Source organism: Thrips palmi, unplaced genomic scaffold (genome assembly GCF_012932325.1).
Source record: "Thrips palmi isolate BJ-2018 unplaced genomic scaffold, TpBJ-2018v1 HiC_scaffold_18, whole genome shotgun sequence".
Lineage (NCBI taxonomy): Eukaryota > Metazoa > Arthropoda > Insecta > Thysanoptera > Thripidae > Thrips > Thrips palmi.
The window spans coordinates 17,714,944-17,737,921 of record NW_023144627.1 but is presented as its reverse complement, the minus strand read 5'-3'; the positions used below and the strand labels follow the sequence as shown (position 1 = coordinate 17,737,921).

The 22,978-nt window shown below is 44.5% G+C and overlaps 5 protein-coding genes across 7 annotated transcripts; 3 read left to right on the top strand and 2 right to left on the bottom strand.

The window, feature by feature from the left end:
* Positions 1 to 617: 617 nt before the first annotated feature.
* LOC117644751 lies at positions 618 to 8,323 on the bottom strand. Its single transcript, XM_034384365.1, has 10 exons — positions 8,201 to 8,323; positions 6,813 to 7,162; positions 6,403 to 6,684; positions 6,028 to 6,227; positions 5,505 to 5,859; positions 5,236 to 5,367; positions 4,874 to 5,022; positions 4,522 to 4,716; positions 4,284 to 4,447; positions 618 to 4,131 (listed from the first exon to the last, which is right to left on the bottom strand). The coding sequence occupies exons 2-10, from the start codon at positions 7,134 to 7,136 to the stop codon at positions 3,110 to 3,112; spliced, it is 2,823 nt and encodes a 940-aa protein (XP_034240256.1). The 5' UTR covers positions 7,137 to 7,162; positions 8,201 to 8,323; the 3' UTR covers positions 618 to 3,109.
* A 245-nt stretch (positions 8,324 to 8,568) lies between these two features.
* LOC117645364 (protein mago nashi) lies at positions 8,569 to 9,511 on the top strand. Its single transcript, XM_034385508.1, has one exon. The coding sequence runs from the start codon at positions 8,717 to 8,719 to the stop codon at positions 9,155 to 9,157; it is 441 nt and encodes a 146-aa protein (XP_034241399.1). The 5' UTR covers positions 8,569 to 8,716; the 3' UTR covers positions 9,158 to 9,511.
* Positions 9,512 to 10,661: 1,150 nt separating this feature from the next.
* LOC117645362 (kinase suppressor of Ras 2) lies at positions 10,662 to 20,627 on the bottom strand. 3 transcript variants are annotated; one of them, XM_034385504.1, is made up of 17 exons: positions 20,168 to 20,326; positions 19,654 to 19,800; positions 19,426 to 19,573; positions 18,975 to 19,319; positions 18,541 to 18,892; positions 18,296 to 18,468; positions 18,064 to 18,201; positions 17,849 to 17,968; positions 17,617 to 17,756; positions 17,151 to 17,528; positions 16,871 to 17,053; positions 16,466 to 16,785; positions 16,256 to 16,393; positions 16,036 to 16,165; positions 15,720 to 15,848; positions 15,144 to 15,287; positions 10,662 to 14,346 (listed from the first exon to the last, which is right to left on the bottom strand). In XM_034385504.1, exons 1-17 carry the CDS (start codon positions 20,324 to 20,326, stop codon positions 14,194 to 14,196), a joined length of 3,297 nt encoding a protein of 1,098 aa, XP_034241395.1. In that variant the 3' UTR covers positions 10,662 to 14,193. The 3 variants fall into 3 exon arrangements, with proteins under 3 accessions (XP_034241395.1, XP_034241396.1, XP_034241397.1); XM_034385505.1 differs by lacking the exon at positions 15,144 to 15,287 and having other exon boundaries at positions 20,168 to 20,627; XM_034385506.1 differs by lacking the exons at positions 15,144 to 15,287; positions 15,720 to 15,848 and having other exon boundaries at positions 20,168 to 20,621.
* A 124-nt stretch (positions 20,628 to 20,751) lies between these two features.
* LOC117645366 (protein FAM32A) lies at positions 20,752 to 21,508 on the top strand. The gene is made up of 3 exons (XM_034385510.1): positions 20,752 to 20,909; positions 21,058 to 21,196; positions 21,277 to 21,508. Exons 1-3 carry the CDS (start codon positions 20,851 to 20,853, stop codon positions 21,397 to 21,399), a joined length of 321 nt encoding a protein of 106 aa, XP_034241401.1. The 5' UTR covers positions 20,752 to 20,850; the 3' UTR covers positions 21,400 to 21,508.
* Positions 21,509 to 22,331: 823 nt separating this feature from the next.
* Positions 22,332 to 22,867, top strand: LOC117645367. Its single transcript, XM_034385511.1, has 2 exons — positions 22,332 to 22,538; positions 22,626 to 22,867. The coding sequence occupies exons 1-2, from the start codon at positions 22,436 to 22,438 to the stop codon at positions 22,802 to 22,804; spliced, it is 282 nt and encodes a 93-aa protein (XP_034241402.1). The 5' UTR covers positions 22,332 to 22,435; the 3' UTR covers positions 22,805 to 22,867.
* Positions 22,868 to 22,978: the final 111 nt, after the last annotated feature.

Here is a 22,978-nt window from a genome sequence, read left to right as displayed (position 1 = left end):
CAGCACACTGCCATGCGCGCGGCCCATGCCGCCGCGAGCCTCCGGTCTCGGCCCCCCGCCCCCGCGGCCCCCCGCGACTCCCCCTCCCCTTTCCCTGCGCGCAGCGGCAGTCTTTGATCCACCGGATCTTCCAACGCCGCAGCCGAGTGATTCCGAGAGTCGCCGCCACTGGTGCGAGAGAGACAGATCGACGAAAACGCCCCCCCTCTCTCTCTCTCTCTCTCTCTCTCTGTCTCTCTCTAGCAGGTCTGAATCACTCCGCGAGTCTGGCGGCGCGAAGGCGACACGATCGGAAAGGTCGGCCGGCCGGTCAGTAGGTCAGGTCGGCAGAGGAGACTGAGACGGCGAGGGTGAAAGAAAGAGCCTCAGAGGTAGCAAGACATCATAAACCATTCGCCCAGAAAATCTTTACCGCACCAGAACAACTAGCACGTTCAATTGAGCAAAAAAAGAAAAGAAAAACTTTTCCTGTGACGCTTGTTGAGTCGAAGAAGCTGTGGGCGGTGGGTTGCCTATCTACACGGCGCATGCTCAAAATTTCAGACAAATGAGAGGAAGCCGAGCATTTTTTTGACTTTGAAGAGTGTTTGGCTGAAGGAATAACGAAAAACCGACAATACAAACTCAAACTACGACATTTATTTATTTATTTAGAGGGACAGGTACAGCAATGCATTTTAATAAACTGACACAATCTTTTCAATAGAAAAAAAATAACATGGAAAACTGAAAAAATTTCTTGGTGGAATAGATGTTTGACTAGAGAGATAATAATGTGGAACCAAAGTTGAGTGGAAGTACAATCAAGTTCAAGTGTTCCAGTCAAGTGTGCGTGTGTGTGTGTTATTGCAAGCAAACTGACAATCACATACAAAAATAAAGAATAGACTACGGTGAATTGGACTGTATTAAAATGCTTTAGAAGTAGGCCTCCCAAATAATGAGCAAAACAATTATTAATGAAGACTCCAAGGGGTTTTCTGAAGATTGTCACTGACTTTTTTTAACCCATTCATACCAGTGCATAAAGTTTACTCAAGTTAACTTGCAAATAGGGCAACATGATTGTGTAATTACTTTCTACTTTAGTATACATCTCTGATCTATCTCTTCACATTTTCAAAAGTAGAGACGTGATCTGTACATGGTTGCTAAAATTCTCCTGGACAGGAATGGATTAAATTTAGGAAAAAAGTACACGTTTTTATATAATTAGCACTGAAATACATAAAATTGAGCTCCATATGGTTGAAAGACCAGCAGTGAAAAAGTTCCTTAAATGTTTATCGATATAGGCCTAGGAGTTTCACTCCACAAAAAGAGTAACAAACATTATGTATAAATACACTCTAAAACATGACAATAAAGTTTCATCCTAAATGCATCCTTTACATGAGATAAAACACTCAAAACCACTAAACAGACATGGCTTACAAATTTGCTACGGAGTTTCACTCCAATAATAAAAAATATTTAAGAATGTGTTTTACCATTTATAAGTCAAACATTTAATTTTTTGAAAGAGTTTTAGAGTCCTTAGAGACGGCAATTGTAGAATAGAACATATCTAGAGCGTACCTTTTCCCAGAAAAGGGCAGAAAAATTGAGGCCAGAAATTTTCATTGTACTCCCAAACCGTTTGCAAACCCTGAATAAGGACAATAAGGACGAGCAGGGCATGTCCATGCATTCAATACATATATTAGATCATGTCAAAACGATGGCACTGCAATTATTCAAAAAGACATGTATGTCTTCAATGATGCCTTCTGCTAAAGAGTTGATAAAATAATACTGGGAGAGAGAATGGAGATGATCAAGCAGACGATCATCATATATTATTTGTAACCAAATTTTGTCCAGGAAAGGTAACACCAATCCAACCACAATAATTTAAAATTTCAATTAACATAAATAGAGAAACAGTTGCATATATACACAAACACTCACAATAATATATTATAAAAACAACAAACTCTAATCACAACCAATACACCACCTTGAGTGAGGGTAAGGGTTTTCATTAACATTTCACATTTATTAAGTATCTTTTAACAAACAGCTAAGTCTGCTCTAATGTTTTACAGCCAATACACAATCTAATCTAAACTATGAAATTGACATGAAAAAAGGAAAGAAAATCACACAACTCAGAGATAAACAGGCAAAACATCCATAGATTTACTAAAACAAAGAGAGAAGCTCAAAACAACTCCTCTGAAAGAAGCACAATGAAAACTAAAAGCATTAAGTTATGCATAATTGACAAAACATTTTGAAATCAAAGGAAGAGAAAACACAAAATTTGTCAGTCTTGAAATACATACTTACTCAAGGATCCAAACATCACAAGAGGTAATCAAAATTTAAAAGAAATGTACAAGAAGAAGGAAATGAAAACAAAACCAAATGTTGTACAGTTCACAGATCCAACTTGTTCACCTAATTGCAGAAGGCCCCATTGTCAGCCCATCCTGCAGGCTAAGTGACACTGGGGTGAAACATAATGATACCCTGTATAGTACATTCGTTCTTTCTTCTAAAATTTGCACACATTGAAAGGCGTTTGGTGGCAAGGACAACTCTGGTGTTGGTCCGTTACATCGCAGATTTACACAGAGAGACACTTCCAAGAAAAGAAAAGAATATAAGTTTACTGATAGAGTATTTTGAACAATATCCTACAGCAAGAAAGTTCATCTTTCACGCAAGTGCCAACACCAAATTTGTCGTTGTTCATCTAACGCAAAACTAGGACATAGATCCTTCTACACACAGTAGCATTGCCAAAATGTCTTCCACCGCATTGGAAGATTCACAAGAAGGATAAGCCAAAATTCAACCATAAAACCAAAAGAGTGACTTAAAGTCTCAACATCACGAATCACAATGACTAGAACGTTTTAGGAAAATATGAGGATTCCTACAGCACCCAAACCAGCAACAAGAATTGCTACAGCTAACTTTAAAAGCTCGCCGCATGGGTTCGGATTCCAGCTGTGGAGCCTTTGACCCAGGGTCCCGACGGCGTCTTCATCATGTTGTCCATGTTGGCAGCGCTGGCATGGGGGCCTGGCTCTGACGCGCGGGCCTGGGCCCCGGCCTCATGCTACAACAGCCCTTCCGGTATTTCCAACGAGTCGAGGGTGTTCCCGGCGAGCAGGGCTGTCAGGGTGGCATGGCTCACAGCCAGGGACGTCTCTGAGGTCCCCGTCGACACGGTGGGGAGGGAGGCGGCCACCGTCACCCCAACCGGCGCCCGGCCCGGGGCCCCCAGGACGGCATCCGCGTCCTCCGAACCGGACTCCTCGGCCCGGTAGTCGTCGTCAAGGCCGTCGTCGTGGTCGGCGCCAACGACATCGCCACGGCCTCGGTGCAGCCCTGCGGGGCTGTGTGGCGGGGTGCTGAGGTCGCCGATCAAGTCCCACGCCAGCTCCAGTTGGTGGTGCTCCGCGCCGCTCACGTCCAGGTTCACGTCCAGGTTGAGGTCCAGGCTCGCGTCAAGGTTCGCCTCCAGGCTCGCGTCCAAGCTCACGTCCAGGCCGCCGGGCTCGGGGACAGCAACGCCGGCGTCGCTGTCCCCGACGTCCACGGCGACGGGGGACCCACTCATGATGTGCTCGAAGTGGCCGTCCTCCACGGAGCTACTCTTGATATACATCTCCAGGTCGTCGAGCGCGAGCGGCTCCATGACGAACGGCCCCGGGGTGGGCAGTGACTGGCTGCGGATGAGCGCTTTGGCGCGCTCCACCGGCGCGACCGGCGACACGGGCGTGGAGCTGGCGGTGGCCAAGGCGGTGGCAGCGGCGCCCGCGGTGGCGGCGCTTGAAGTCAAGACGGCGCAGGCGGGGGTGCGGGCGGTGGCACCCCGGGCGGAGGAGCTGTCCCCGCCGGGCAGCGGCGCCAGCGCCTCCAGCGACGGCGGCAGCGTCGTCAGCATGGCCGTCGTCGACAAGGCCCTCGCCGTCGTCCGGGACGGTGACGACCTGGACGCCGTCGTAGAGGTCGGCGTCGAGGTCCGGCCGGCGTCCGTAGACGACACCACGGGGGAGGTATCATCACCCATGAGGTTAACGCCGTACTCCAGGGCCATCAGCTCCATGAGCGATGAGTCGTCCATGCTCGCCACGCCTGCGACACAGAGCACGTCAACGTCATGCACAGTGACTGAATTCAGCCATGCTACTACAAAATCTAAACGAGTGTGAATGAGTGAAGGCTGGGCGCCTACAATGAGGGCAAGAAGTGGCAGGCCCGTTGCCTCGGGTTGCCTAGGCACCCACCGTCATCCTGAAGCAGCTCCATCTCCAGCAGGCCCGACAGGTCGTCCAGCGGCTCGGCCCGCGGCTCGGCCCGCAGGTTGGTCATGTACGCCCGGATCTTCTTGAGCAAGAAGTCGGGCGCCCGGAAGCCCTTCAGCTCCAGCAGGTTCACGTTGGGACTGTTCCTGGAAGAAGCCACAGTCATTTCCCGGAGCCTTGAGTTTTGGCCGCCTCCACCGTCGCCACCGCGTCCACTCACTTGTACTCCTGGCTGACGGCAAGCTCATGGATGTCCTGCAGGATGCACAGGAAGGCCTTCCCCCCGGTGGGCTGGATCAGGTGGTTCTTGGACAGCCACTCCCTGTCCTCCTGGTCACTCGCGTACTTGAACAGGTCCTGGTGCTTCGTGTACAGGCGGCCGCGCGACGACTCGTAACCGAGGACCTTGTTCGCCCTGGGGGATAAAGAGAGAAGGCGAATGACGAACGGGGCGAGAGAGAGTACTTGCTGCGTACACAGCATGGGTTAGTAGAGTTTTGGCCGCCTCCACCGGTCTTCTGGCCCACTGTGCAGCGTGGCCAGGCTTGGCCAGGCTTGGCCCTGGCACTCACCTGGCGCCCATCACGAACAGCGTGTCCGACGTGATCCTGCTGGGGTCCCACTTGGCGGCGTGGTTCAGGGTGGACGTCGAGGTCGCGGATGCAGGCGCGGATGCAGGCGCGGGGTCGGGGGCCGCAGCGGCAACCAGGCCGGCGGCGGGGGCGGTGGTGGGGGCGGCAAGGGGGGCTGCCGCGGGGACGGCGACAGGGGCAGCGACGGGGGCAGCGACGGGAGCGGCGACGGGGGTGGCGGCGGAGGCAGCCTCCAGGAGTCGCGTCGGCGGGCTATTGGAGCTGGTGGAGCTCGGGCTCGGACTAGGACTGGGCCGCGGGCTTGGACGGGGGCTGGGCCGGGCCGCGGGGGCAGGGGCGGGGGCAGGGGCAGGGGCGGTGGGGGCGGCCGCAGACACCACAGCGATGCCGGCGTCCGTTTGAAGCCCCGACAGACGGGCTCGTTTCCGCTTCGCCTCTAACTCCGCGTCCAATTCCTTCCGCTTCTTGAACATCTGTGAAAAGGCAAAGGCACCACACCGTGATCAAAGAAGCATTGATGCAACGAAGGGCGCGCGATTCAACGAGCTGAACAGCAAAAAAATCGAATTTAACAAACAAATTTGTGCGCAACGCCCAGAGGAGCAAATACCTGTTGCAGCGTGGCCGGCGGGGGCTCCGAGCTGAGAGGGTGCAAGGGGCCCACGAGGTGGCTGAGGACGCCGTTGGTGAGCTTGACGACGGGGGCCGTCGGGGTGGTGCTGGCGGCGCCCGCGGCCAAAGCGGGGGCGGGCCGCTGGCCGTGCGCGGCGCCTGGTTTCACGACCGGGGTGCCTCGGACTGTCGCTACACCGACAGCGCCAGGCGCCACGCCTGCGGTCGAGGAGCTCACCACGCCGCTCGATGAGGCCGCTGAAGCGGTGCTGGTTGATGTGGCCGCGGGCAGGGCGGCGAGGGCGGAGGCGCAGGCGGGCGTCGGCGTGGTTGCGGCTGAGAAGGAAGCTGGGCTGGCCGCCACGAAGCAGGCCGTCGGCGTGGAGGGCTTGGCGGCCGTGGCGGAGGCCGTGGCTGTGACGGCGACTCGGTTGCGCTTGCGGTGGCGGCGCGGTGCGGGCACGGTGGACGTCGCGGCCGCGGCGACGGCCACGGCGGCGGGCCGCTCGCCGGCACCGGGCCGGGGCACGGGTCGAGGCACGGTGATGACGGGGTGGGTGGCGGCGGCGGCCGGCGGCCTCGTCACGTACATGAGCTTGGCCTCCTCCAGCACCCGCTGCAGCACGACGCGGATGTCGTGCTCGCCCACTGCCTCGCAGCTCTGGCCGTGGCCCTGGCCCAGGTTCATCCGGATGTTCTGCACGGCGGGCTTGAAGAAGCGCTGTAGGGGTAAGCACACCGTCAGAACACTGTGCTTGAAAAAGGTACCTACTGATAACTCACGAAAGTGTGCACACTGAGTGAAAACACACTGAGTGTAAAAGCGCGCTGCGCAGAGAAACGCAATCGAGAACTGAAAGTTGGACGGCTCGTCAGCATGCAGCCTGCAGGCTCACCTCGAGGTACTTGTTGAGGACCTGCTTGATGTCCTTGTTGATGGTGGGCTGGAGGTTGACGCGGAGCAAGTCCAGCGACCTGGCTGCCCCGTAGCCGGAGCCCGCCGTCGCCGGTCCGTCCCGCGGCCCGTCCCTGGGTCCGTCTCTGGGGGCCATGCCGTTCACTCCTGCACGCATGCCGTTGCGCCTGGCCCCCGCCACCCCCGTCGCCGACCCCGCCTCCACCGTCTCACGATTCCGCAACGCCCGGACTAGCATGTGGCGAACATTAAACGTGTTTTTCTGCAAACAAAACAAACAATATTAGAGTTCTAAAGATCCAAGCGTAGAGATACTAAAAGGATGTGACGAACGTGACGTCACATCCGTCGAATGACAGTGGATTGAGAGCGGTGAACGGCGAGCCTTACCCAGTCTACCATAACAGGGGGCTTCCTGTTGGGCACCGCGAAGACGAACGAGTCCTTGGACTTGGAGTCGTCGGACTTGGGCGCCTTCGGCGGCGTGCTGGGCGTGCTGGCCGGGGCGTGGACGGTGAGCTGGACGGCGTTGAGGGCGGGCTTGGCGGCCAGCGCCGTCTTCGTCTTGTTGGGGTTGCTATATTGCTTGGCTGGGTCTGGCTGCTGTTGCGTCGGCACGGTCGGCGGCTCGGACGGCACCTGCACCACGGCCTGCACGGCCTGCACGGCCTGCACACACTGCCCCGCCCATTCCTGCCCCGACTGCTCGACCATGTTTGAGCGCGGCGAAAGGCATCAGCCTGCACAAAAAGAAGAGTCACCGTTTCAGCAAAATAAATAGAGACAAGTTGGAATTTTCTTTATACGAAGGAGGCTGGTGGGGGATGGGGGAAGGCGATGGTGTTTTGGCCAGTGGCGGATCCAGACCCGGTCTGAGGGAGGGGCAAAGAAGCACTTTTTGACCAGCTCAAGGGGTAAAGTGTGAATATTTGCCTACTATCCAGGGGCTGATTCGAGCCCCCCCCCTTTTTCCCACGGACCCCACTGGATCCGCGCCTGGTTTTGGCGCGCAACTGCATGGGTTTTTTCCCTTTCACATAACCGATTTTGTAAAACACCCTACACGGACGAGGGCTAGCCAAGCGTGGCGAGGTGTTTCAACATACGTATTAATGAAATAAATGCTCATATTAATAATGGCAGTACCAGTGATTTAAAGGACACTGCAATTTAGGAGCAGTCAAGACCTGTACCATTTCAGTCAGTCTGACCAATATTTCCAAAACAATGCCCCGATGTTAAAACTGGGGGAGGTAAATAGGAGGGGGTGGGGGGGCGCTAGGAATGTGATGGTTCCACCTTCCAACCCTGCGCGAGCGTACGGGCTGTACGGGCCCATCTGGACTCCCGCATCGCCAGCTGACCGTGAATCGGTCTGATTCATCAAAATAACGCACGGCGTCGAACACTTCTCGCACTTCACGAATAAGTCTAGGGGTTGAATGCGGCCCAGAAGGGTGTCACCTGGATGTCAGTGTCGATCTCCACGACGGGACAAAAGCCAGCTGACCACTAACATTTGTTTAGCTCGAAGCAGTTTCGTGCGAGCCGAACTGCTTCAGTCGTTACAGGCACTGAAAATTAGCGCGCGTCGACGGACAGACCCTTTCATGCGAACGATTTGAGAAGAACTGAAGAGAGTTTCGTGATCAACTCGCAGAATCTCTGGCCATGGACCACGGAACGTCTCGGGTTCCTCTGACAGAATTCTGTAGCGTTTCCGAGTAACTTGCAGTGAATATCCGACAAAGGCGCGGTGGGTATTTGGAAGGACTTACCCCAGAGAGCCGCAGCTCCTTCCAACGAAGGGCCAAACGAATTTCACTTAGTAAACATAATGAAATATAAAGCAGACTGCAGCTCTAGCAGACGAAATAAGCTACAGAAGTCTTTTCTTTCTGCTTGTTGTTCTTAAACTCTTTAGGGTGGTGGCTGGGGGGCCGGAACAGCCTCTGCCAGGGTGTGGAAAGTAGCTCGGATTTTAGTATGGAATGAGATGTCGTATTTATTTATAATCTTCCCTAAAATTTCTTTCATAATATTTGCATATTTGTTTTTCACTTTTATTCGAAAGGGGGATTTGTGCGTGAGTTTTCGCGATTAAGCCCCCTTGATTTTTAAAGGGAGGTTCAGAGATTCGCGGAGGCCGTGACCGACTACTCGACGCCATTTTCGGAAGCCGGACGGACCAAACACAACCCAACCCACAACCGTAACCTAAATTTTGTTTAGTGTTGCCGCACGTAAAAGAAGTGAGGTTTTGCTGAGAAAGACTCCGACGACCCGTTGCCAGAATGTCGACTGACTTCTACATACGTTACTACGTCGGGCACAAGGGAAAGTTCGGTCATGAATTCTTGGAGTTTGAATTCAGACCCGACGGCAAGTTGCGCTATGCCAACAACTCCAACTACAAGAATGACACAATGATCAGGAAAGAAGCGTACGTCCACAAATGTGTCATGGATGAGTTAAAAAGGATCATTGTGGATTCTGAAATTATGCAAGAAGACGACTCCTCGTGGCCACAGCCTGACCGCGTCGGAAGGCAAGAGCTTGAGATCGTGATTGGCGATGAACACATCTCCTTCACCACCTCCAAGACCGGTTCGTTGGTGGACGTCAACCAGTCTCGCGACCCTGACGGTCTCCGCTGCTTTTACTATTTAGTTCAAGATCTGAAGTGCTTGGTGTTTTCACTTATTGGTCTTCACTACAAGATCAAGCCAATCTAACATGTGGACTTTGTTAAGCCTTGACATGATCGATTAAGTTAAGCCACCCATGTTTCCGCAATTAAGCATTGTTTTATTTTACGTCACACTGCTGATTTTCAGCTGAAGGATTCTTATGTTGTTCTGACATTTTGGATATTTTGTACTGCTCACGGATTTTGTTGGTGAATCATACAATACTTGATCTATTAAGTAGGAAAGTGTTTTGATGCTGCCGTTCTGTCATGTGAGGATTTGTTACACGTTGTTTCACAAAAAAAAAAAAGACATTTTAGTTTCCAAAACTTTATGGCCGGGTATTATTTACATTGTATTATTTACAGTCATCAATAAATAAGTCGAACTTTTATCAAAGCTACCCCTTATTTACAACATCTCACGTTACAATGAACCTCTTTTCAGCTGCGTTGATTTTATATCTGGTTGTGTCCAATTCTGGTGTACAGGGTTGTAGTTCTTACAAAAAATGAGGGTGAGGCAGAATCAGACTAGGCATCAATTACAATTTTGAGGTCAATGTGCAAATTTAAATGTTTAATTGGCACATTTTAATTTGAAAAGACCAAGCTGACTTAAAAATGATTGACCAGAAACTTGCTCATGCTATTATGAACACCATCTTTATTTCCCTCAGTAATACATTCAGCTGAAACAGCTTATGTATACCTAGAAGCACCATGCTATCTACATTCTGACAAGGGAACTTATTGCTGAACAATGGTCGATTTGTTACAAAACATGTAACTCCATTAGAAGAAGAAGTTTCATAGGGTCATTACTTAAATATGTCGCCTAGAAGATTAGATTGTGTTGGATTACGAGGATGATAAAATGAACTGCCCACAGTGTGGCTACCTTGCAAGTCTTTTCAGATTACATTAAAGACAAATCTACACAATCTACAACATGCACACATCACAGTTATTCTGGATATGTCACAGAATTTCCAATAAGAAAAGCATACTTGTAACAAAAAATGAGCCCACATCAGCAAGGTAATTGAACAAAGGGTTCCTTTTTTTTTCTGATGAAAAAAGTAACAGTTAGGGTTTTGGTAAAGTTAAGAAAGATAATGAAAACTGGAGTATCACTCACAAATTGATACTGGAAGTTAATCTCAGGTCATCCAAAGCCACTCAACCAACATACTTGTGGTGTTGTGATCTAGGAAACAACAGAAGAGGACTAGTAACATGTCAGCACATATATCCAATATTTACAAAAATGAATCTTAAACCTCATGGAATGTACAAAACAAAAAGCATGATAAAATTACGCAACACCTAACCTTTTGTGAGTTCTTTTCATATCCGGCTCTTCGGGTTTTTTCAAAGAAAGTAACAAATAGTTTATGGGAATTCTGCAAGACCAGAACAAACTTTTACAATCATAAATATATCAACAATATTGTTTATTTAAAAATCAAACAACACCAGCAACAACAAGGAAAATGAAACAACAGAGCACAGCATAAAACATGATTTTGTTTAGAAAAGGAGTTTCCTTTTTTTTTTTTTTTTGGAAAGGGGGGGGGGGGGGCATTCAAACTTTCTCTGCATTATACTCCAAGGATGCCTCAAAATGTAACCTCAAATATTTGCTCTAACTATCAAGTGACTTAAAATTCAAGTTTGACTAGTGCTCTTTTCAGGAAGAAAGGTGAAGATGAGGTAGAAAATAAACAACTTTCCCTTGTAGAGCCAGAATCCAGTTAATGACAGGAGAAATTGTACTTGCAGAGTTTAAGCAACAAATTCAAGTTGTACTGTAATCCATTCGTTTTCCATCATAATGCGGGCAAACAGACTTTGGGCACTGTTGCTAATAATAACATCAATGATATGAACATGAAAAAAAAAAAGAGAAGCAGACACTGACTCATCATAAGACCAACACCATGATCCCTTCCTTCAAAAGAATCATATTTTAATGTGTTATCAATGTTAGGTAAAAATATTTGAAATGCTGGAAAAAGTTAGCTAAATAAATTCATATACAGGGTGAAGGCAGTTCAACAGTTACTTTCATTTTATTTCATTAAAAGAGAAAGTAACAGCAAATGTCTTTACATCAGAAAATTGGGAAAGGGTTAGGCAGGGAAAAGTGCCAAAATATTCAATTCAATTTCTTAAAAGAAACAACAACAAAACCTGTGAATACATGTGGGATCTTGCAAGATATTTTTATTATTTAAGACCAAACAAAGACACAATTGATGTAACATTTAAAATACAGGCTTCTTTCATTTCTCAACTATACAGAAAGAAGTATACCACAAGTCCTTTATTAAAGGTAAATGTGATCAACTGTTCACTTATCTCAAAATGCCATAAGATAAAAAGATCTCATCTACTACCTCATATACATAGGGACTTAAAAATCATCACAGATAAAATTCCAGATTCGTGAACTTGGTTTAAACCACTTTCGCTTTACCACAGAATTGCAGATTCTATACCTCTGAAAGCAAAATTACATCAAAAACTACAGAACAAATTTAGCTCCGATGTGGTTCTTTGGATCCATGCTTAAGGACAGGTTATCAGAGAAATGGGTAAATCCAATTGCATCATCAGCTTCTTCGCTTTGGGTGCCAAACTTGAACCCTTATTTTCTGCAAACCAAGCATAAGTCCATAGGCCAATAGTACTGGACACCAAACCAAGAAAATAGCAAAGATTAATAATAAATAAAGGTCTTAACTGAGAGACGGATTAAATCTTCTCAAAACCACAACAGAAGGGCTCACTTCTCTTGCAAATACAGAAAATTGAATTGAAGCACTTTCTACACAATTCATTGATAATTTTCTTGAATCCTCATCAAGAGAGAGAGAGACAAGTATTGACAACTTGTCATCTCAGTTAAAAATTTGAACAGGTAAAAGGTTACCAGTCATAAGGAGAACAATCATTCATTACCCATTATCTATAAAACACATTGAGGAATAAAATGCACACAATTTATTGCTAATGCTACAACTCGTCCTCTCTTACTGTGTAACAAAAAAAATCTGGATAATGCACAGTCAACCCAACACAAACATTCACACATGGAAAGGAAAAAAGAAACACTACCAGGGGATAATAATGGTCTATGAAACACCACTCAGCTTCCTTCAGAAACTAAGGAAGGCGTGAGGGGTAGGCAGAATCCAGCTCCACAAGAGGGGAAGAGTCAGCTTTATCACAATTGCACAGAGGAATTAATAATAAAAAGTAGACAAAACATTCATGATATTTGTCCAAATACCCTAACTTGTTTTGTTCTACTTCACATTTTTTGCTACTGATAACACATGAGGCCATAGCTTTTAAGTTCAGTCAGAACATGACATCTGTCACAGTGACTTAGCAACAAGCAACAAACTAATGTACCACCCAACTGCTTATCTTCTCCAACCCACAACCAGGCACTGCCGACAGTACAAACAAATAAGATTGCTGTATTCAAAAACCAAGACAAATGTCGGCACACTACAAATTAAGGCTGGTGAGGGAGAGAAAGATCACAATATTGGCAAAAAGACAATATCACACAGTCTTTTAAGCAACACCAATTGTGCTGTGGTCTTCTTCATAAAAATCGACTGATAACATAACATGCAATAAATTTAAACTTTACACATGAATAAGAGTAATTCAATTCCGGGATTTAAAGGAAAAAATCTATTAAGATTATTAACACAACAATCTCTGGAATTGTCTTTTGGTAATCAACATTGCTAGCTCTGAAAGGCACTTACAACTTGATTTCAAACACCATAGTGATGCATGCACAAACCATAGAATCAAATAGCTCCATGAGCTAAAGGATAAAAAACATTTGCCTGAAGATCAGTTTGAGATCGGACCTTGATGTAGTGGCGGCTCGCCCGCGCCGGTAGGTCGAAAAGGAGGCAACAATTGCAGCAGCTGGTGAGGCGAGGCAAAGAGTGTGGCACCTCCCACCTTACTTTTACTGCAGCTGTATAAAGGGTTGCTTTTTTTTTTCAACGTACCACCGCGGGTGGACCACCCTGTATAAGTACACTGGAAACTGATACATTAGTAAAAACTCTTATGTTGATCTCATTACAGAGGTCAGTAAATAGTCTGCAGCAGCGAGATGGCGAAAAGGACTAAGAAGTTCACTTAATACTTATATGACATTAACCACAGTGCCAGAGTGCATGTAAAAATGGTGAACAACTATTTCAATCATTTAGAACATATTGCATTTAAAAATCACAACTAACAAATTCATTAGTAACTTGGCTGGTAACTGTTCCCAATTAATTATAAATAATTATTGAATTAATTCAATAATAATTTCTAAAGAAATGAAATAAATAAACTAGGGGTTCTAAGTTTTCAGAACTCGGGCCAATAAATAAGCAATCAATCAGACAATAAACCAAAAGTTTCAAATATAACTGTAAAGATACAGTGCACCTTCAAAATAAAAATTTCAGAAACTAAAATTCCATATCATGTAAAAGTCAATACAGCAAGATGAGGCACCAGAGATTTAATGGTAGAGAACAATGGATTCAAAGAGCATTTTTCATTGATCAAATCAGAGGTGCTTTACCTGCAGTGTCATACTGTATAATGTAGATAAAACAGAGCTGTAGCAAGACCACTCTGGTTCTTGGGAAAGTTTTTGCAAAATCTTAGAACTATTCTATTTAACTTCTTGGATACAGACAGAAATCTATCATATCATCATCCTCAGTCGACTTTTAATGCAACAACAAGAAAAACAACAACAAAAAAACTCTACTTGCCAATGTCAAGTATCTAAAGGGAGCAATACTGATACCGTGACAATAGTAAATGTGACTAGATAGAGGGCAGAGCAGCCCTAAATAAACACTGGCTTCTTCTTGGAACTTGTTGCAGGAAAATGCATCATCACTTTGCATTTCAATTATTCAAAGAATAGTTTCCTTTGAGGTCCATTTCCTGCTGTGGCCCATTATCCCACAGCTTGGAATTATAGAGGAGGGGCTGATCTCCTCCAACTGAGCCGGTCCTAGCCCGGCTCTGTGTTACTCAGAAAACCGATTCAGCAGATCTTGATAACTGAATCGGATGTGAGGGACTTCTTACCAGCCTCTTCTTTGGAAGTTTCTCAAAAGTATTCAGCAGCCTGACGAAGTCTGGTCTATCTCCAGGTTTGAACGACCAGCAAGACATTAAAATATCCTAAAACAAGATAGTCAAATTAGTATATTCCTAAAGCTACCAATTCACGAAAAATTTAGGAATGAAATTCCAATGACAAAAGCTTAACAGAGAGGAAATTTATCTAGAAAGGTAAGGGTTAAGTGAAGACAAGGGCACATTACACAAAAACAGTCTTCCACTTGAATTGGATGAGGCTACACACATATAAACACCAGAAATTATGGGTAAAAATCTTCCAAAAATGAAAAATTACAGAAGCACTACAAAAAACTTTAAACACACTATCACTACCCAAATTATAAATAACTACATTCCAAAGAAAATTTAAGGGCCACAGTCCATATACATCATTGAAAAAAGTTCACTTAAAAGATAATTAATTTAAATTAGCACAAAAATGGAGAAAAAGCAAGCAGTGTTTCAGAAAGAAGAGACAAAGAAGGCCAAAGCTGAGACAATTAGAACTAACAGTATACAGCTGCTAGTGGGTCATGCAGCTATGTATTGTAACAACCGTAGATGGATTAGGGATTCTCAGGCAATTTTGAGTGTTGAAGCACCTTGGGACTAGCTCCTAAAATTGATGCCATGTTTAATTCCTTAAATATTATTATTATTTATATTTGCTATTTAATTTTAAGAGAGGATAACCATTTTCAGCCAAAGGAATTCTGTTCAAAATTTCTACGAAATTCAAGGGCAACTGTAAGACATGCGGAGTCACTCTAAATTATCTTCTACCACTTGTTCTACCAGGATTGCAATATCTACATGCTGACTTGAGTTGTGCTGGTCACCCAGGAGCCAGAACCCACCTCAGCAGATAAACTTAATCCATTCTCATCATCATTATCTTCCAGGTTCAGATGATCAAGGTGCCATTCATTCAGGCCTTTAGGCTTCCCTTGCTCAGCCAAATTTCGTAATGAGGTTACCTGGGAGTTGCGAGGGCGTATGGCCTTCGAAATTGTAATTGTGAAAGACCGAGATTAGAGAGCACCCTCTTGTCAAACTTGCATAATAATTAATTGCGTTTGAAACAAACTGCAGAACTACTATGCCAACAATTTCACTCATTTTCAAAATATTGCCATAAACCACTATGTGTCATTCACTACTTTGAAATGCACAAACTAACGCGGAACAAAATCTTGTCAGTGAAAATTTATTACTTTCTCAGAAAATGTCTGTCTGAGTCATAAAAAGCAAATCCTAAATGCAATTCTCATTCAGATCAGACTTAATGAGTTACAGCTCATTCTGAATACACAGTATATTTTTAAAAATGATAAAAACAATAAGTTATACATTAATTACGAAGCAGAATTTTCAACAATTAATAACTCTCCCATCCAAAGGTAAAACAACACCACGCAGCACTCGATACCCACCTCACTTGAAGCACTATGGCTAGTATCTTTGGGAAGGTGATAGTGACGATCATGGTGCTTGGGCTTGCCTTTCTCAGCGAATTGGCGCAGAGAGGGGAGAGGGGAAGGAGAAATGGGAAATAAGGGGGCCTTGAGTACAGACATGGAAAAGAGGTGTTAGTTGAGGGTTAAAAAGACAAATGACAGCATACCTCGCTACACAAAACTCATCAGAGGGAGAACAGAATAAGAATAATCAAAAGACATGAGGAAAGCACAGACAATGGGGAACCTGGACAGGCACACAACCGAAACTCCCATAACCTATCACACATACCTTTACATCTCTGCTTGCTTGAAGGTTAGCCAATGTCTGCTTCATTCCCTTCCCCACTTGCCAAATGATTGATTCAGGGGGTTGGGCTTTGAAAGGCCACTCTCCACACAAAAGCTCATACCATACCGTTCTAGAAAAAATAAAACAGAGATCAGCACATACTTTAAGAGAGAAAAAAAGGAAACCATACAAAAACACAAATGATCAATGTTCTACATACCCAAAAGCATACACATCAGAAGCTTTGGAAAATGGGAGCTCATCATCCAGTTGATTTTGCTGAGCTTTCAGGCTGCACATAATTTCGGGAGCAAGATAGCATAGCCATCCACGAGGTATGCTCAACCCCTTACCCTTCCTGAAATAATAAAAGACAAGAGAGATGTATTCTCTGAAAACTTATGTGAACTTGAGCAAGATTATTACTTACCGGTTTCCAAAACACAACTTGGTGACACTGAAGAGACCAAAATCTGTGATAACAACCTTTCCATTTTGAAGAAAAATGTTTTTGCTTTTGAGATCCTTATGGATGATACCCCGAGCATGAAGATATCCCATGCCCTGCGATATCTGCTGGGCCACCATTGTGGTGCGGTTCATGTTGAATTTATCTTTGCGTATGTGGATGTGTGTGAACAGAGTCAGGCCTTTGCACATGCTTGTGACAATGGCAAGTCTCGGAGGCTTCATACACGCTCCCATAAACAAGACTAAATTTTCATGTCTTGTTTTGCGAAAAGTTGCCACCTTGAACAACAAGGAAATGTCAGTTAAGTCAACAAAAAAAAGGCACTTCCAAAAACATCAGAAAATTAAAGTGACAAAGTCCTACCTCTAATTTGAACGCTTCCAAGGTCTTTTCCATGTCAATGTCTCCCATTTGATCCATATTTAATACTTTAATGGCTACATCCCCATACCAACTACCTCTATAGACAGTTCCAAAATGTCCAGTGCCTAAAGCGTCCCCTAAATTTAAATCATCAAATGGGATGTCCCACTCTCGCATTGACAACTGCAAATAAACAAAATAGGAAAAAAAAAATTATTACGTTTGGGTTTTAATTTTAAAGAATAAATTAATTTATAAATCTCAAACACACTGAACTTACACTATTCTGTCTTGGCCATCCCTTGCCATCTGTTGCCTCTCCATCTGATACCTGGCTATCTTGGCTATCAACTCGAATAGGCGTTCTTTCTGAATCAGTGCTTATGCTGCCAGACCCAGACACTGACAGAGTTTTATCACTATCCATTGAAATTCCCTCTTTTTGGGCCTTATGAGAGTCCATAATCTCCTCAAGAGCAGGAGGGGCCGTCAGAGGATGTGTCTCTAGAGTAACACATCGAGGTGTTACATCTGGAAACTGGAATGACTGTTGCTTGGTGGAGGGGGCAGCTGAAGATGCGTGTTGTTGCATCATTAGAGCTGGTGATGATGGTGTAGAAGAATTACAGCTTGACGTGTTCGAACTTGAATCTGGGCCCTGAAGAAAAAATCTTTGTTTCAGTATTTAATGTTCAAAGAAAAATCAATGTCGAGACCAATGTAGTAAAATAACATATCAGTCTTACTTGGAAAGGCGGTATTTGGATGGAAGGTTGAGGATGAGACCTTTTGCGGTCTTTACGAGTGAAAAAGTTGTGGTTGTTGTTAGAAGAATGGCTGGGAGATGGTCGCCTCATACTAGGAGATGAATTGGGTGGGCCTATGCCTTAAGAAAAAATATAACGAAAAGGTATTATCAATTTGGCAACTTGAACAAATTAATGCATGAGAAATTTCATCAGAACACAGCATTCTTACCATCCGACTGAAGTGTCTTTCTGAATTCCTCAACCAGTGCTCTTGGCAATCCACAAGATGGAGGGACTTTTGACTTACAGTCTTTGTGACATTTATATTTACACTCCGTGCATTTCAGACCTAAGGTAAAAGAAAACATTTCATGAAGTTAAAAAGTATGGAACATAAAACACTAATCTAAAGAAAAATTAAAATGTCCTTCTGTCCTTGCTTACCCATGAACATTTGTTTGTCACAGTAATCACACATGGCAATCATCTTGTAGGTTTTGGTAAACCGATGCGATATATCATGGGCCATTCCCCTTGTCAATACAGATGCTGCCCTGGGAGACTTTGGAACTTGAAGGCTCGCTGTAAAAATGAAGCATAATGATGATGCATAAAACTCTTGTTTAATTAATTCAAAGCAATCCATAAAGTTTACACTGCAGTGACAAAATCTTACATTTCACACTGTTATCATCACTATCCGTGCCAGCAGAACTGTAAGGTGGAGACTTTATAGGACTGGATAGTAAAGGTGATGTTTGACCGTAGTCACTACTGTTAGGACCAGGCTCAGTCGGAAGACGGCCCCTTCTTGGACGAGGTCCATTTGCAGCTCCAGCAGTATCATTACTGGAACAACGCAAAAACATGTGAAAAGGCTCCCATCATAACAAAATTAAACAAAGAGAAACTTTAAGTTACCTGCTTTGACCATTGTCTGCCCCGTCCACTCTGTTTCCAAGCTGTGATTCATGAGATTTGGACTTGGTCAAGGTATGGGCATCACCGAGGGCATTTTGCACCTGTTGACATATTTGTTGCTGTGGTGATTGTTGCTGCAGGTGATGTTGATTTTGGAAGTGATGTGACTGTTGCTGCATTTGGTGATGTTGGTATTTTGAACAGGACTGTTCACCATTTTCTTGAGCAGCAAGATTTTTAAGCTCTTGAACAAGTTGATCTTGACTTAGTTGAGTTGTGTGATTGAGAGTGCTGGTATTGCCATGAATCTTTCTTCTAGGAGGAGGTGTCGTAGGAAACCTTAATCTATCACCTTGAAAGTATTCACAAAAATGGTTACAATAATTGTTAAGGAAAACTGATGATAAAAAAGCAATTCAGTAGAAAATAGTTACCTTTTCCCTTATTGACTGGTGGAGTGGAGGGAGGTGTGCAAGGTGGATAAATTGGCTGAACAGGGGGAGAGAGAGGAGCAAAATGGGTGGGAGTTCCTCCCAGCTGTGGTAACGAATTAACAGAGGAACTTGTAGCACCACCAAGACTAGGACTATAACTATAGTTGTTATTGTTGTAGGGTAAACTATCTTCTGATGGGACTGACCCACGGGCCATCCTAGTTCGAAGCGGTCTTGGCGATGTACTAACACTTGATGGAGCACGTTGAGGACTTTGGCAATCCCATGAATCCCAATACAGAGGAGGTTCTGTATCATTTGCTTCATCTCCTCTAACTTTTAAATCTGAATAGTATAGATACAAGTGGTCAGGCATTGGAAGCTCAATAATCATAATCATACAGAGAAAATAAGTAACTTCTCAGAACCACTAAAATAAGTAAGATCTTACCTTGTATGTATCTTCTCAAATTGTGGAGTGATCTTGTGAGCCTACGAATATCTTCATCTCTTGCTGGTCTTTCTGCAAGAATACTCCGCAGTTCATAGTCAGATTTGAGTTGCAATTCCTCCAATGTACCAATACGCTTACAAACACCCTGAAAAGTAAATGTTATAACATCATAAATATGAGCAATTGAATAAATGATGGATACCATTAAATTTCATCACTACTTACGGGAATAGCATCATGTGCCAACCCAACAACTTTCAGCCATTGATCCAAAGGAGGTATATTGACAACATCCTTTGCTCTTAAAGCACCACTTTCTATAAATGAAGATTTGCTAAGCAGCAGTCGAGAATATAGCTTCACTAACTTTCCCTGTAATACAAAGTCAAACTGTCAATATCCAAAACTATAAACTTCAAGGATAAGTTCAATTGGCTCTCATCAAATAATAATAGGGACAACGACTACGTCGGTGACAAGTCCAAGACTACGAACAATACGATCAGAGACCAGAGGTTGCAATAAAAATATTAAAGAAATCATTTGCAAATAGCAGCAGTTCTAACACAATGAAACAACAAAATATAACCAATTTTGAATAATAAATATGTGGATGACACTTGCAAGGATCAGGTTATGAAAACAATGATGGGCTGACTGAGGGGGCTGCTACTCGAGCCTACTACAAGTGAGGCAAGTTTGGAAAGGGGTGTTATCGTACGGGGGTAGCAGTACGAACCTCTAGAGTGCGAATTTCCTGCTGCGTCAACTCCGCACTCGTCGCACATTGCGTTCTCAAACCATCCAAGCGGTCAGCAGAAATGTCAATCATGGACTGCACTACAAGCAGGGCACCTCGGGGATCCCGCTCCGTTCTGTCTCTGTCCTCGGTCGCCATCCCAACCTCGCCTGTCAAGTCCTGCACCACTTCATTCAGAGCACACTTTAAGACAACGAGATGGGCTTGACATCACTTCTTCCTGATAAAACTTCTTCATTTCATCTCTCTGTCACGTAAAAACTTCAGCCATCTTGCTTTTCTCTCGTCGCGTTTTCACTCACGAAAAAGGCACCGCCCGCTCTCTGAACCTCGTTTTGCATATCTGACCATATGAGACCAGGCAAATATTTGACAAAAACGACAAAGTCGAGAAAATTAAATAAAGAAGGATCAAAATTTGATAGAAAACTGGCAAAGGCAACAAGAAATGTTCATCCAGTATCATCTGTTTACGTCTTTTACTGTGCTAGCAGACGACGCAAAAACAGGAACAGGCCCAACCACTCAGAAAAGGAGGAGGGGGGAGGGGGAGGGGGTGGGGAACGTACCAGAACGCATCGACAAAAATATTTGTTTGTTGTGTACTTTACTGACGACAAGTAGCGCATAGGAAACGTTCGCTACGCATTTGTTCTGTGATCATGGAGTATAAAGTTGTTACCAGTAAACCGTTAAAGTTGAAAGGAGAAGGAGTCAAGAAGTGAGTTCATTCATTCAATATGTTATTGACATATCTCATAACCAAACTTCCCTGCACTATTGCTTCTCCTTAGACTTCTATAATACTTATGTTGAGAAAGAAGCATTGCAAAGTTCTTAATATCGAGTTTTGTTAACAAATGTTTCAGGAAAAAGAAACATAAGGAAGACAAGAAGTTACTGGAGCAGGTGACAAAGGCATCGGAGATTCCGCAAGAAGGTCAGAAGCCGCCACAAATTCAACGCACTAAAGCTGAATTAGCATTCTTGAAACAACAAGAGAAAATGGTGGGTTTTCTTCCTGTTACAAATATTTGCAGTAGTAAGTTCATGACAGTGTTGGACTTACCTTATTTTCCTGTTCACAGCAAAAAGAAAGAATTGCACAGAAGGCATCAAAAACCCACAAACAAAGAGTAGAAGAATTTAACCGTCATTTAGACAGCCTCACAGAACACTTTGACATCCCCAAAGTCAGCTGGACCAAGTAGTGTTCATTTACTCTCCCTCCATTGTACATTTCCCTTAAGTTGTATGTTTTTGTTATTTATCAAAGAAAGAGTGCCCTTATTTGCCAAAATCCAAGTAATTGTAACTGTTTATCAATTTTTTCCTTGGCGCTATATTTTTTCTCTTTCTTTCATTCCTCTCTTCCTTTTTTTTTCTTGCACCCCAGAGTTTTGTATTGATTTCTCAATAAATTTTATTTGATCTCTGTAACTTATGTCTCATTTATACACCATATAAAGTCCCACTGGGATATAAAATCTTGCAAGGTCGCTTATCAGGGGTGGATTCGAAAGAGAGGTGGAGAGAAAGGATGTGTGTCAAGATCTTCATCCAAGGCGGAAGTTGGCGATGCAACTGCTCTTCCATGGCAAAATTTGACAGTGTCCAAAGGTGCCCCACTTGTCTGCTACATTTGGATTAGCGGTGTTGACACCTACACAGAAACTCCAGACTTGCCGTCACATTTGAACCATTTACTGGAGAGACGCACACATGCCTCCTGTTGCTGTCCAGGCGGTGTTGGTGCAAATAAAGACCAAGTGCAGCACCATCTTTGCGGTGCTCGCATAGCGCCGGCGTCGCCACAGTGCGCTAAAAATTTAGGGACTGGCAGAAAAGGATTGTGCCGTCATTTTTCTGAGCAGAAGCAAAGCCACTTCAATCCACCTGGGTTTGAAACCTTGAGTGGCAGGCCGGCACTTCCCAGTTTGGATGACACTTCAAGGTATGCTGCCGGAACTAAGCACAGTGCTGAAACTTAGAACTTTTAATCAATACTAACACGAAAAAAGAGTAAAATTAGGATAAAATGCTTACTTAAAAAGTAGTCATAGAGGCAAGCCACAAACAAAACAATCTCAATTTCTCATAGTTCAAGTCAAGAGTCCAAAGTATTTTTCATACTCTGCTCCCCCTTCTCCTCCCCCTCCCCACCCCCTTGCGCGCAGCTCTGTTTGTTGTGTTTTTATTTGGTGTGTGGCACATTTTGCAGGTGACAAGTATTGTTGTTTCGTCGAAATGGCGCAGGGAAAGTCCAAAGCTAAGGCCCAGCTCCCAGCCAACGTCAAGGCCAAGAAGAAGTTCTCTGTCAAGAGCAAAACAATCTCGAAAGCAAGGCCAAGTAAGTCAAAGTTAACCTCCTCTTACCTTATGTACCTGTTGTAATGTAGTAAGTTCATTTTACTATTCAGCCTTTTTTTCTTCTCAGACGCTCCTATAGCACCTAAAGTTACGGGAAAAACCATCGAATCCCTGAAGATGAAGAAAGCTATTTCCAAGGGTGTAGGCGAAGCGCTGGAGTCTGAACTCCGCTCTAAGGCACTTGACGGAAAAAATTCACTTCTCACAAAGAAGGAAATGGCTGAAAGAGCCGCTGCAAACAAGTAATGGTTATCATCTTCATGTCCTTGTGCTGTATATTTTTAATAAATGTAAATAATTTGTTAACAATCTCCTCTTTTTTATTTTCAATGGGAGATAACTCTGAATTTAGGAGACTTTTCCAAAAAGTTGTGGTCACACAAGAACGCTGCAGTGGCCCATTTGACGAAAAAGAACTTG

Coding starts and splice junctions, on each gene's coding strand:
- LOC117645364 (XM_034385508.1), top strand. CDS start 8,717: ATGTCGACTGACTTCTACATACGTTACTACGTCGGGCACAAGGGAAAG.
- LOC117645366 (XM_034385510.1), top strand. CDS start 20,851: ATGGAGTATAAAGTTGTTACCAGTAAACCGTTAAAGTTGAAAGGAGAA. Junction 20,910..21,057: donor AAAGGAGAAGGAGTCAAGAA/GTGAGTTCATTC, acceptor CAAATGTTTCAG/GAAAAAGAAACATAAGGAAG. Junction 21,197..21,276: donor TGAAACAACAAGAGAAAATG/GTGGGTTTTCTT, acceptor TCCTGTTCACAG/CAAAAAGAAAGAATTGCACA.
- LOC117645362 (XM_034385504.1), bottom strand. CDS start 20,326: ATGGCGACCGAGGACAGAGACAGAACGGAGCGGGATCCCCGAGGTGCC. Junction 17,054..17,150: donor GATGGCCAAGACAGAATAGT/GTAAGTTCAGTG, acceptor GTTTATTTGCAG/TTGTCAATGCGAGAGTGGGA. Junction 16,786..16,870: donor TGGAAGCGTTCAAATTAGAG/GTAGGACTTTGT, acceptor TTGTTGTTCAAG/GTGGCAACTTTTCGCAAAAC.
- LOC117644751 (XM_034384365.1), bottom strand. CDS start 7,136: ATGGTCGAGCAGTCGGGGCAGGAATGGGCGGGGCAGTGTGTGCAGGCC. Junction 6,228..6,402: donor TCCTCAACAAGTACCTCGAG/GTGAGCCTGCAG, acceptor TTACCCCTACAG/CGCTTCTTCAAGCCCGCCGT. Junction 5,368..5,504: donor CGCCGGCCACGCTGCAACAG/GTATTTGCTCCT, acceptor GCCTTTTCACAG/ATGTTCAAGAAGCGGAAGGA.
- LOC117645367 (XM_034385511.1), top strand. CDS start 22,436: ATGGCGCAGGGAAAGTCCAAAGCTAAGGCCCAGCTCCCAGCCAACGTC. Junction 22,539..22,625: donor AATCTCGAAAGCAAGGCCAA/GTAAGTCAAAGT, acceptor TTTTCTTCTCAG/ACGCTCCTATAGCACCTAAA.